This window comes from Zingiber officinale, chromosome 1A (assembly GCF_018446385.1).
Source record: "Zingiber officinale cultivar Zhangliang chromosome 1A, Zo_v1.1, whole genome shotgun sequence".
Lineage (NCBI taxonomy): Eukaryota > Viridiplantae > Streptophyta > Magnoliopsida > Zingiberales > Zingiberaceae > Zingiber > Zingiber officinale.
The window spans coordinates 152236971-152249709 of record NC_055987.1 but is presented as its reverse complement, the minus strand read 5'-3'; the positions used below and the strand labels follow the sequence as shown (position 1 = coordinate 152249709).

Here is a 12739-nt window from a genome sequence, read left to right as displayed (position 1 = left end):
TTTAGTTATCTCAGTGGCCCCTTTCCTGGCTTTAGTTGTCTCAGTGACTCCTGACTGTAACAGCACCTGTATCCCCTACTGGTCTTATGTAATTAATGAACAATAATTCAGCTATTGAGAGCACTACTAAATGTTCCTTTCCATGAATTCCTCTTTATAAAATGAGGCCAACTTTCTACTTTATAACTGTATTTTTTCCTTCTGTCTGTGTTTGTATCGCTATAAAATACCTGCATTCTTTTAGCCTCTTAGAAAACATAACAAACGCACCTCGCGTACCTCACTCTTTCTTTATTCCGGGCCATTATAGTAGTAAGCCGCAATACCTGTAAGGCATGTTGTACTTTACTTTATATGTAAAAGATACTGACCTCGAAAGTGATTGAGCCAACCGGGAAGGTTGTTGGGCGTGAGAGCAATGCTCATTTATAACTCACACTGAGGCGAGAGTCTGGAAAAGCCGACCGAGCAGCTCGGTCGTTGGGTGTGAGAGCAGAGCTCACTTATAACTTGCACTGAGGTAAGAGTCTGGAATAGCCGACCGAGCAGCTCGGTCGTTGGGCGTAAGAGCAGAGCTCACTTATAACTTGCACTGAGGCAAGAGTCTGGAATAGCCGACCGAGCAGCTCGATCGTTGGGCGTGAGAGCAGAGCTCACTTATAACTTGCACTGAGGCAAGAGTCTGGAATAGCCGGAAGGCGGCTCGGTCGTTGGGCGTGAGCGAGCTCACTTATAACTTAGCCGAGGCAAGAGTCTGGAATAGCCGACCGAGCATCTCGGTCGTTGGGCGTGAGTAGAGCTCACTTATAACTCGCACTGAGGCAAGAGTGCGGAATAGCCGACCGAGCGGCTCGGTCATTGGGCGTGAGCGAGCTCACTTATAACCTTTGAGACAAGAGTGCGGAATAGTCGAAGCGGCTCGGTGGTTGGGCGTGAGCGAGCTCACTTATAACTTGGAGGCAAGAGTCTAGAATAGCCAACCGAGCAGCTCGGTCGTGAGAGCAAGCTCACTTATAACTTGTCATCGGGGCGAGTCTGGAATAGCCGACCGAGCGGCTCGGTCGTTGGGCGTGAGCGAGCTCACTTATAACTTAGCCGAGGCAAAAGTCTGGAACAGCCGACCGAGCAGCTCGGTCGTTGGGCGTGAGAGCAGAGCTCACTTATAACTTGCACTGAGGCAAGAGTCTGGAATAGCCGACCGAGCAGCTCGGTCGTTGGGCGTGAGAGCAGAGCTCACTTATAACTTGCACTGAGGCAAGAGTCTGGAATAGCCGACCGAGCAGCTCGGTCGTTGGGCGTGAGAGCAGAGCTCACTTATAACTTGCACTGAGGCAATAGTCTGGAACAGCCGACCGAGCAACTGCCTTCCTGGTCAAGATAAATGTTGCAAACCTACAGATCGATTCAACAGACAGGACACCTATAGCTGACCTGGGGGTCTAACTCCTAATCCGGTTGAAAGTTATCGATCTGGGGTCGAATTCCCAATCCAGACTCGTTCTTGGAGCTCTCACATCGTCTGTCATCAAGAAACATATTATTAGTAGTGTTGAGGGAATAGTCATACTAATACTTTACTTAGCTTTGGCCTTGCTGTGTTTGAATTCTTTTCCCGCTACTTTTCTTTCACGATTCTCCAGAAAAGAATGTGGTAAATGTTTTTGCACACTTGCTTCATATCATGATTTCCTTATCACATCCATCATTAATACGGCTTCTCGGAGGTCGACACCTGTCATTTGCCTTTATTGCTTATGTAGAGTGACGCCGTCCACGCCACTCCTTTTTGTACACACTTTCCCATAAGAGTATGTTCTTCGACGATCGGACGGCTTTAAGCGCTTTACCCAAAAAGATACTCTTTTTTCGATATTTCCTAGAAACCTTGCCTTTATAAACCCTAAAGGTCGTCCGCAGTCATTGCCTTGCTCGTTTTGATCATTTGCTTCCTGTCGCTTCGACTTCACCGGGCCTTCTGTCACTTCTACTTCACCGGCGTCCGCTCCATTACTCTTCTAAGCTCCTTCATCTAGTGTTCTTCTCCTCTTCGACTAATCTCATCCTCGACCCCCATTACCCTGACAATGGCTGATGGTAAGACCACTGTTTGGTATTCCTGCTTCATTTCAGATATGGATGACCACGACCTATCAATGATTCGTTCAGACCTGCATCTTAATGATGCTTATGAACTTCGAGTTCCCACACCTCGAGAGCATCCTGCTAGCCCTCCGGAAGGTTTCACGACCATTTTCAGGGATCAGTTCTGGGAGGTCTTCGCTTTCCCATTCATCCCTTCATTTCTTCTCTGAGCGAATACTTTGGCGTTTGCGTTTCTCAGCTTGCTCCTAACTTCTTTAGGGCAGTTTGCGGCACCATTATCCTCTGTCGTGTATATGAGCTTCCCTTGACTGTTCATCTCTTTCACCACTTTTATTCCTTCAAACGTTCGGAGCTGGGCGTATTCATGGTACAAGCTAGACCCGGCTATAAGATTTTTGCTGACATGCCCTCTTCGAACAAGGGGTGGAAATCCCGCTTCTTCTTTGTCAAACTACCTCAACCACTGGTCGGGCCTATACAATGGCGCCCAGACCTCCCTGATAACCTTCCTTCACACCAACACCAACCTGCTTGTATCTCTGCCACTGAAGCGCTGCAAGGCGTACTTGTTAACTTTTCTGTGTTGTTGTTGGAAGGCTTTCTATATTTATTTGGGCTCAACCCTGTTCAGAAGGACATCGGGCTCCATTTGGTAAGACCACGTTTTCCTTTTATCTATTATTCGCTAACTGAGGTATCTTTTTTCTCTATCGCAGAAGCTGCCATGTATCAAGCCAACTCGTCTGATGTTAAGCGCTGGTCCTCCTCTTATTTGAAAAATCTAGGAGAAGAGCTTAGACGGGGTGTAACAGCTTCCTCCCGGTCTAGCCCCTCTGCTTCGCAATCCGTTCCTACTCTATCTCCAATTCTGCCGGCGGCGATTCATGAGGGAACTTCCTCAGCACTTCCCGGTCGCTGAAGAACAAGTTGACCTATCCATGATAAGGCAGATGGAGGAAGCCTCGGGAGAACAGGCCGGGGAGGCCACTGTAGAGCAATTTGAAGAGATGCAAGTGGCATTCCCCCGACCGGCTGAGCGCCTGAAACTTCAACGCAAGCGTAAGAGAGTGACTCCCACTATTCAAACGTCACCTCCACCTATCCCGCCCAGCCGTCGCTCATCTGCTACTCTCCGCCCCTCGGAACTCAAATCAACTACTCCTGCCCGAGAGAGCATTATGGGGTCTGAAGTTCCCATCGCGTCACCCCCCGTATCAGTCCTGGCTTCTGATCGAGGCATAACTCCTGCGCAGGCTTCTTCGCAAGCACCAACCTCTTCTCCCGGTCAGTCATCTTTACCCTTAACGGACCAGCCCGGGAGCTCTGACACTCCATCTGCCCCCCTTCCCTTGGATGCTCTCGCGTCTACTTCTAGATCTCAGAGGAAAACTCGCAAGAAATACTCCTTTACTGATTTTTGGCTCGTGCCATCCTCCACAGGCTCAGGGGTAGGCGCAGAAACTACTGATGGGGCTCCTCCCCTTACTGCTCTGATTGAATAAGAAGGCGATTTAGCAGCCTCTTGGCGCACCGGCAATCGCAAATTTTGGAAGAATGCTCCGTTGGGAGGGGGGGTTAGATTATGCGGCTTGTCAAATGGTTGCTGTAAGTCTTTTTGCACCCACGCTTCTTTGCTACACTCTTTTACAACCTTTCTTCTTATACCTGACACTTGACCCAGGCCTGCTCTGCCAACTTAAGCGCCCTTCAACACGCCTGTAGCTTACAGAGGGACAATGAAGCGTTGAAAGTTCGCCTGGAGGAAATAGAGCTACCCCTGACTCCTCGCGATCCTCTCAACCCCACACCTGGGGATCTGGTTCACTATCTTCGCTTGATTGGAGAGTCTGCCGGATCGGCCTGTGATATTTCTCATGCGGCTTTTGACAATATCAAGGCCTTGGAACTAGCTTTACAGACCAATGAGTCGGAGTTGGTCGCTGAGGTAGAAAAGCGCCAAGAGTTAGAGGCTGAGCTGGAGAAGAAGGATGCTCAATTGGCTAGCTCACAAGAAACCTAGGAGAGCCTTCAGAAGACCTTGGCAGAAGTTCAAAATCAACTGGCTTCTAACGCTGACTGGGAGAAGGCTCTTCAATGCCAATAGGAGGTCAGTCAAGCGACTCTCAAAGCTGTGCAGGCCGACCTTCTGAAGATTCAAGAGGATGTCTCCTAAGGTCAAGAAACCCTGATTCAAGCCCAGACTGACCAGAAGAAAGCAGAGACACAGCTGGCCGAGTATCAAGCAGGCGAAGTGGGTCGACTGAGGGCTTACATACGAGCGTATGTCACCTCCCCCTTTTTCATAAAGAAAATGGGAGATGTAATGCACTTCATAGTATGCTGCGGCGTGGGTGGAGGAGCTCGTCAAATGCTGGAACAGAATATGATTTTATCTGTCCCTTCGGAGGATTTTGTAGACATAGGTCGCATCATGGATGAAATTCCTGATGGGTCATTCCCCTCTTTTAAGGATGATGACGACCTCTTTCTCTTACCCGAGCTTCCGGTTGAACCTGCTTCTGGCCCTACTGAGCATATAGCTAGCCCTACCGAAGATAATCCTCCTCCTCTTGACAAAAAACTGTAATCTGGTTGTATGTATTGCTTTCTTAAGTACTTTTCCTGGATGTACAAATCAACTTTCTTGGTAACTTATTCACTACTTTTTCTTTATTCCAACATGCTTATATTCCTCGTGATATCTCTTGCCTGCGGATTTTCATTCGTTCTCTAACTTTATTTGTAATGTGGCTCTCTTGCTATTAATCTTGCATACTTCCCTTCTGAAATAACCTCAAGACTCTGCTTACAATTTGGTCGCCCATTTTAGATCCCACTCCTCCTAGATAGGAAATATTTCTGATTCATCAATCATCTTCGGCCTCGGTCTTATTCCTAACCTGCATCTCATCCCAGGCCTGACTAACCACAGACCAGCCTCTGTCTAACTCCGACCTATGTCTTATTCCTGGTCTGGATAATCGAAGGTCAGAAAGTAGAAGTCATGCATAAATCGGGGTACCTCGCAATCCAGGTCTGAATATGCAGACCGAGGAATCTGATAATTATCTCCAGTTCGGGAAAACCTGAGCACTTTAATAATTACAAATACCTTTTCCCGAGATCCTCCTCATATACCACGCTAGTGTTCTTCCGAATATGCAGGGCGTTACTTCCGAAGCGGATCCTACGACTTTCGTTGTTCCCGCCTATTATTTTGCGCCGATGGATGATAATCTGACGAAATTACTCCTTTATTAGGCGTCTACAAATAGTCTTCACGCTTTCATCTTGCAACGCTTGACGTCCTTCCCTTCTGCCTTTTATTTGCATCCTTCCTGCTCTTGTCCTTTTCGACCCGATCCTTTTTCGCTTAGTCCTCCCTCTTTTCGTTTCCGCTTCTCATGGCGTCCCCTTCTTTTCTCTCTTCTTTGGTGTCTATACTGTACCCCGGCTCTTCCTCTTTTGATGAGTGTGCTCGAGATGACTTACGTTACACCTATGGAGTCGAGGATGACGTGCAAGTGATCATTCCCACTGGAGTACATCGATTCTCTGATCCCCCTATTAGCTCCAGCACCTTTTTCAGAGAACAATTTGTGGCTGGCCTCCGCATTCCTATCCATCCTTTCTTTACCGACATAGGTCGCTATTTCCATATTCCTCTGAGGCAACTAACACCCAATTCCATAAGAATCCTTTATGGCTTTGTAATTCTGTGTGAAGTGTGCGAAATATCCTGGTCCGCCCACTTATTTCATTGCTTCTTCACCCTACGACGCCAAGAAGAAGGTGCATTTCATTTTCAACCTCGTCTTCACACTAATTTTTTTCTCCTCCTTACCACCTTCCGACCCTAGCTGGAGAAACCAATTTTTCTTTATTGTTTTTCCTCGCGACGTGGAGTGGCCTCTGCGATGGCAACAATCACTTCCCTCCTCTCCCGAGCTGGGTGAATTTCATCTGGACGCTTCTTATTTGGAAGTATCATCTCGCCTGGCCGGCTGACGCATTAACTTAATACGTCTTCTATCCGAGGAACTGTTGTCCTTCTTTCGCCTGAGTAATATGACCCAGGAGACGCCTCGCTCCCTGGGTAAGCTTTTCTTTCTGTTTTGTCATCACTGCATGAGTATTGTATTTCTTCTAAGGAAATTAATTTCACACTTTGCCCGTTGCAGCTGAAATCTTAACCTATGCTTCAGAGGTTCATCCCCTTCCTCTAAGTGACAGGGAGATAATGAGGCAAGGGCGAGTCATCCTAGAGAGAAGAACACTTCCCCGCTCGTCTTCGATCTCAATCGACAGGGCTTCATCGACCAACCCTACGCTCAGACCCGTTCAGCGAGGCTCTTCTCCTGCCCGACCTTCTTTACTGGCCCCTCCTACTCGGTCTCGGACTGCTCGTGCCCCTCGATCGGCCGCTCCCGCTCGCCCTCGGGATGCTCGTCCACCTAGGTCAGATACTCCCCTTCGCCCCCGGGCTCCTAATTACCCTCGAGCCCCACGTACGGCCCGGCCTCCTTCCTCAGTACCACTACCTTCGGCTAATTCTCCTCAAGCTACTTACATCCCTGGTCGGGGACTTGGCAAAAGATTGACGGGCCTTGGTGGGGGCACAGGCAACGTTCCCTTTACTAGCTCTGCCTCTCGTGATGCTTACCAAGCAGCTCGTCGAGCCCGTGCTGCAAATGATCGCTTGAGCCAGAATGTCTCCAGTCCTTCTAGACGCATGGCTCGATCACCCTCAGATGACTCTGATTCTGACGACCAGCCACTATCTCAGAGGCGTCGGCGCCGAGCTCCTCGTGTGATACCAGACTCGAGCCCCTCGTCTCTTCCTTCTCCTCCACATGCAACTGATTTTACCCCATCCCATCAGGTGACTCCACCTCCAATCCCGAGCCATGTAGATGGCCCTCCTATTTTGTCCAGTAATCAGGCCGAGCCCCCATTGGCTCAACCGTTCAGCGCGCAACATGCTCAGGGTGATGAAGTTGGCCCTTCAACACGCCCTTCGGTTACCCCCCCCCCCCCTGCAGAGCCCTCTCAGGGACCGTCTTCGGCTCCCTCTGGTGCAACCGCCGAGCCTTCTGCTACTCCCGGCTCAGCTGCGGGTCCCTCAGGACCCCCTCCACTTACCACCGAGCCTTCAGCTACTCCCAGCTCAGCTGCTGGTCCCTCAGGACCCCCTCCGCTTACTTATCAGGACTACTGCACTACTTTTCCTTCTGAAGCACAGTTATGGTCTCAGACAGATGTTCCCACCAACTCTCTGAAAATGAAAGGTCGTTTGACCACTCTATGGGAAGAAAGCCTGCAGCATATGGATTCTTTGCCTCCCCCGGCCCAAATGGATCAATTTGCAGAGTTATATATCAAGATAACCCTCAAAAATTTCCCAACTGTTGTTTTTCCTGCTCTTATCAGATACTTCTGGCATATTTCAGGTCTGTGCAGGATCTCTGATAATGAATCATTCCTTCCATACTACTCATCATCATAATAAGATCTTACGAGACCGTGTTGCTGAACTGGAACTACAACTGAATGATCCTGCCTAGGCCAGCCATGCTCTGCGAGCAGAGATAAAATCTTTGACCACCAGGAAAAATAGTCTAGAAGTGTCCCTAGCCCTAACTGAGCACGAACTTGAAGAGCTTCAGGAGAAGCAGAGTCAGGCTGATAATGTACACCAACAAAGTATGAATCAGCAGGCTTTAGAGCATCAAAGAGTCATGGACCAGCTGGTTCAAAAACTGCGTGCGGCTGAAACTCTGATGCACGACCAAGACCAAAAATTAAAATCGCAAGAGGTCCTTTTGAAATCTCGAGAGACCCAACTGACTTCCCAAGCAACAAAATTGACCACTGCCAGAAATGAACTAGCTCAGGCTATGGCCACCACAGAGGGTGTGTCAACAGCTCTAGCCCTTTACAGAGAAGGGGAAAGCGATCGCTGCCTGCGACACCGAGCCGAGTATTTGCGTTCTCCCGAATTTTGTGCACAGGTGGGACATCGCTTTTCCACATCTGCTATCTACGGGACGGGTGGGGCTCTGCGACAACTTCATGAGCAGGACTATTTAAGGTCCATTCCACCTCCTGAATTCTTAGACCACGATCGGATCATCAAAGAGATTCCAGATGAAATATTTGCCCCTTTCGACTGACCTTTTTTGACTTTTTGTACATAATGATTCAAAAATTACTTGTAAACTACTTTGCTGTTTTTGTGTTCACCTTCCAATGCTTGCTTTAAATTGCTTAGCTTTGTCATAACGTTTTACATATAATCTGCTTTCCCATTTCTCGTTTTTTCTGATCTACTTTTCTTCGGTCCGCTAACCCCACCTGAGAGATGAGTCACAGCTCAGCTTTTCACTCGATCTGCACTTCTCGGCCTATCCCTTCAAACTCGATAAGGTCGTAGATAATTAGCGTTCCAGGGCGATCTAGCTTCTTGCCTCATTCATCTTGTAAGTAATAAACTCCAGAGGCTAACTTATTAATGACTTTATAAGGTCCATCCCATTGTGGTGCTAGCTTAGTCACGTCTCCTACTGGCTTGATTTGCTTCCAGACCAGATATCCTTCTCCAAAGAATCGAGGAATTACTCTTTTGTTATAATTTTGTCTCATTCTTTGTCGATAAGCCTCCAACCGAGCCGCGGTTTAGTCGCGGGTCTCGCTAATAAGATCTAGCTCAGCTAATCGACGTTCTGCATTTCCTTAATCATATAATATCCTTCTGACCGACGGCACCCCAATTTCTATGGGTACCACTGCCTCATTGCCATAAACCAAGTGAAACGGTGTCAGACCTGTGCTTTCTCGGGGTGTTGTACGATAGGTCCACAGAATGCTTGGCAGCTCTTTCACCCAATTGCCTCCGACATGATCTAGCTTGACCTTCAGACCCCTAACTATTTCTCTATTAATTACCTCGGTCTGACCATTGTTTTGAGGATAAGCGACTGAAGTGAATTCTTGCGTTATGTCAAATTCCTTGCACCAAGCCTGTATTCTTTGTCCTTGAAATTGTCTTCCATTGTCGGACACCAGCTTGTGAGGAATACCAAATATGCAAAGGATGTTCTTCCACAAGAACTGGATGACAGCATCTTCCGTAATCTGGGCCAGGGATTCTGCTTCTACCCACTTAGAAAAGTAATCCACGGCCACCAACAAGAAGGGCCTCTGACCTGGTGCCATTGGAAATGGTCCCACGATATCCATGCCCTGTTGATCAAAAGGACAGGACATTATAGATGTTCTCAACAGGGTTGTAGGTCGATGGGTTAAGTTTTGATGTTTCTGGCATGACAAGCATGTGTTCACCAGTTTGTGAGCATCCCTCTGTAAAGTAGGCCAAAAATACCCGGCCAAGAGCACCTTGCGAGATAATGTTCGACCGCCCACATGATTGTCACAGCATCCTAGATGTATCTCTCGCAAGGCCTGGTCAGCTTCCTCCCTACTCAAACATTTAAGTAAGGGTTGAGAGAAAGACCTCTTGTAGAGCTGGTCCCCAATCATGACATAAGCATGAGCCTGTCTCCTTACCAATCGAGATTCTTCGGGATTTGAAGGTAAGATACCTTGCCGGAGATAACTGATCACAGGTGCCCGCCAATCCATAGTTGCTTCTGCATTATTTTGCAAGTCTATCTGGGCTATCAAAAAGGTTTGTGTCATTGATCGATCCAGCACTCAAGTAGTTAAGGAACTGGCCATCTTTGCTAATTCATCTGCCCGCTGATTCTCTGCCCTGGGTATCTTTGTCACAGTGACCTCTGCAAATTCTGCCTTCATCTTCTCATAAGCTTCTTGATACATTTGCAATTTATCACCATTTATAATAAAGTTGCCTGTAACCTGCTGAGTCACCAACTGGGAATCTGAATAGATGATTACCCGAACTGCCCCGACATGCCGAGCTGCTTGCAGTCCAGCCAATAAAGCCTCATACTCTGCTTCATTATTCGTGGCTCGGAAATTCAATCGTACTGCCACCTGGAGTATATCTCCTTGAGGAGATATTACTAAGACCCCGACCCCACTTCTATGATGATTAGCAGATCCATCCACATAGATCTTCCATGTTTCTTCAGGGCTGATTTGATGTATCTCTGTTAAGAAATTTGCCAGGGTTTGTGCTTTAATAGCAGTGCGCGGCTGGTACTGTATGTCATATTCTCTCAATTCTGTGGCCCATTTAATAAGCCGACCTGCAACTTCAATGTTAGTCAGTGCTCTTCCCATGGTGTTGTTGGTTAAGACTGTGATTGGATGCGATAAAAAGTAAGGTCGTAACCGCCGAGCCATAAGAACCAATCCGTAAACCAACTTCTCGAGTGCCGTGTATCGGGACTCGGCTTCCTTCAATAAATGGCTAAAGAAATACACTGGTCTTTGTACATTGTCCTGTTCTTTTACGAGCACTGCCCCTACAGCCTCAGGGGAGGCTGACAAGTAAACTCATAAAGGCTCTCCTACAATAGGCTTAAAAAGAGAGGGTAGGGTCTCCAAATACTTCTTCAATTCTTCAAAAGCCTTAGTGCATTTTTCATCCCACTAGAACTTGGAGGCCTTCCTTAATACTTTGAAAAAAAGGAGCGGCCCGGTCTGCAGATCTGGAAATGAATCTTGACAGGGCTATTATCCTGCCGACCAGCTTCTGTGTCTCTTTTAAATTCTGAGGCGGCTGCATATCCTTGAGCACTTGAACTTTTTCAGGATTGGCCTCTATTCCTCGCTAGGTCACCAGATAACCCAAGAATTTTCCTCCTTTAGCCCCGAATAAGCATTTTAGTGGATTGAGTTTCAGCCCATACTGTCGGAGAGTTCTACATTTTCTTCCACATCTTTGATCAAGTTTTCGGCCAGCAGGGATTTGATGAGTATGTCGTCTACATAAACCTCCACATTTCGTCCGATCTGCTCCCGGAAGATTTTATCCATCATTCGCTGGTAGGTGGCTCCGGCGTTCCTGAGACCAAAGGGCATGACAGTATAACAAAAAGTACCGTCAGCCGTAATAAAACTAACCTTCTCTTGGTCTTCCCTGGCTAAAGGTATCTGATGATACCCCTGGTAGGCGTCCAACATACATATTCTTTCACATCCGGCTGTGGAATCTACCATTTGATCAATCCGGGGCAGAGGATAGTAATCTTTGGGGCTAGCTCGGTTGAGGTCCCAGAAGTCAATACATACTCTCCACTTATTGTTGGGCTTCTTTACCAAGACTACATTGGATAGCCAGGATGGAAATTGAACCTCCCGAACATGTCCTGCTTTTTTGAGTTGATCTACCTCAACTCTTATTATTTTATTCTGGTCAGCTGAGAAATTTCTTTTCTTTTGCTTCACGGGTCGGGAGTCAGGTAGTAGATGCAACTTATGCTCAGCCACCTCTGGCTTGACCCCGGGCAGCTCCTCCGTAGACCAGGCAAAGACATCCCGATTGCGGATTAAACACTGAATTAATTCTTCTTTAAGGGGAGGAGGAAGGTCACTAGCCACCCGAGTTAAGCTTTCGGGTCGATCAGCGTGTAGCTGTACTTCTTCCCAAGGGATGAGCTCCTCAGCTACAGAAAGGGGCTCCTCTTGGACGACATAAACACCTTCGTCCTGCATCCTTTGATGTTTCCGAGCCTCTACTTGGACCATGTCAATATAGCACCGCCGAGAAACCTTCTGTTCTCCTCTAACTTTCCCGACCTGCTCGCCCACAGGAAATTTGATTTTTTTGGTAAAAGGTCGAGACAGCAGCCCTAAATTCATGCAGGGCCGGCCTCCCTAGGATAACATTGTAAGAAGAAGGGGAGTCCGCTACTATAAACATGCTCCTCCTTGTGCGCACCAATGGCTCGGTACCCAAAGATATAACCAACTTAATTTGGCCCATAGGCTTCACTTCATTGCCGGTAAATCCATATAAAGATGTAACCACTGGCAGAAGTTCGGCGACATCAATCTGCATCTCTTCAAATGCAGTCCTGAAGAGAATATTGACCGAGCTCCCGGTATCAATAAAAACCCGAGCCACTCGGCTATTGGCAATGATAGCTTTGATGATGAGCGCGTCGTCATGAGGCAACTCCAGACCCTCCAGGTCTGCCGACCCAAAACTAAGAATAGGGCCAGCAGCTTGCTCCTGACTGCATCCAACAGCATGAACCTCCAATCGCCGAACATGAGACTTACGTGCTCTTCCTGAATCTCCGTCGGTTGGCCCCCCAGAGATCATGCCAATTTCTCTAACAGCTGCGTTACCTCTATTTTCAACCTCCCGTGATCCTTCTGGCTCTTTTCCCCGGTCAGGCTAATACGTGCTAGGTCCTGCAAGGTCGGGACGAGATGGTCCGGCATGTTCTGACACCCTTTGTTCTTCCATCATCCTGATCAACTGGGGAGTTAGCTCAGGCGGAGGCAACCCCATTTCAGCAGTCCGTTTGGAGTCTCGAGCGAACTGAAAGCAACGGTTAGTATCATGTGTACGCGACCTATGATAGGTACAGTACCTATTACTCCTTGGCCCTGGTCGGGGGATGTGTACAGCAGCAACCCGAGGGGTAGGTCGAACGTCTAGCCCGGGATGAAAGGCAGGTCTGGCTTCCCGGACTCGCGG

At 48.0% G+C, this 12739-nt stretch overlaps 2 protein-coding genes across 2 annotated transcripts; one reads left to right on the top strand and one right to left on the bottom strand.

Moving 5' to 3' along the window:
- The first annotated feature begins 6835 nt into the window (after positions 1 to 6835).
- LOC122005165 (SH3 domain-containing protein C23A1.17-like) lies at positions 6836 to 8276 on the top strand. The gene is made up of 3 exons (XM_042560109.1): positions 6836 to 7391; positions 7534 to 7553; positions 7668 to 8276. The coding sequence occupies exons 1-3, from the start codon at positions 6836 to 6838 to the stop codon at positions 8274 to 8276; spliced, it is 1185 nt and encodes a 394-aa protein (XP_042416043.1).
- Positions 8277 to 8835: 559 nt separating this feature from the next.
- Positions 8836 to 10368, bottom strand: LOC122005152. The gene is made up of 3 exons (XM_042560088.1): positions 9834 to 10368; positions 9445 to 9752; positions 8836 to 9345 (listed from the first exon to the last, which is right to left on the bottom strand). Exons 1-3 carry the CDS (start codon positions 10366 to 10368, stop codon positions 8836 to 8838), a joined length of 1353 nt encoding a protein of 450 aa, XP_042416022.1.
- Between the last annotated feature and the right edge of the window lie 2371 nt (positions 10369 to 12739).

Coding starts and splice junctions, on each gene's coding strand:
- LOC122005165 (XM_042560109.1), top strand. CDS start 6,836: ATGGCTCGATCACCCTCAGATGACTCTGATTCTGACGACCAGCCACTA. Junction 7,392..7,533: donor CAACTCTCTGAAAATGAAAG/GTCGTTTGACCA, acceptor TGCTCTTATCAG/ATACTTCTGGCATATTTCAG. Junction 7,554..7,667: donor ATACTTCTGGCATATTTCAG/GTCTGTGCAGGA, acceptor GATCCTGCCTAG/GCCAGCCATGCTCTGCGAGC.
- LOC122005152 (XM_042560088.1), bottom strand. CDS start 10,368: ATGGGAAGAGCACTGACTAACATTGAAGTTGCAGGTCGGCTTATTAAA. Junction 9,753..9,833: donor TGAATTAGCAAAGATGGCCA/GTTCCTTAACTA, acceptor AAAATAATGCAG/AAGCAACTATGGATTGGCGG. Junction 9,346..9,444: donor AGAGGGATGCTCACAAACTG/GTGAACACATGC, acceptor TTTGATCAACAG/GGCATGGATATCGTGGGACC.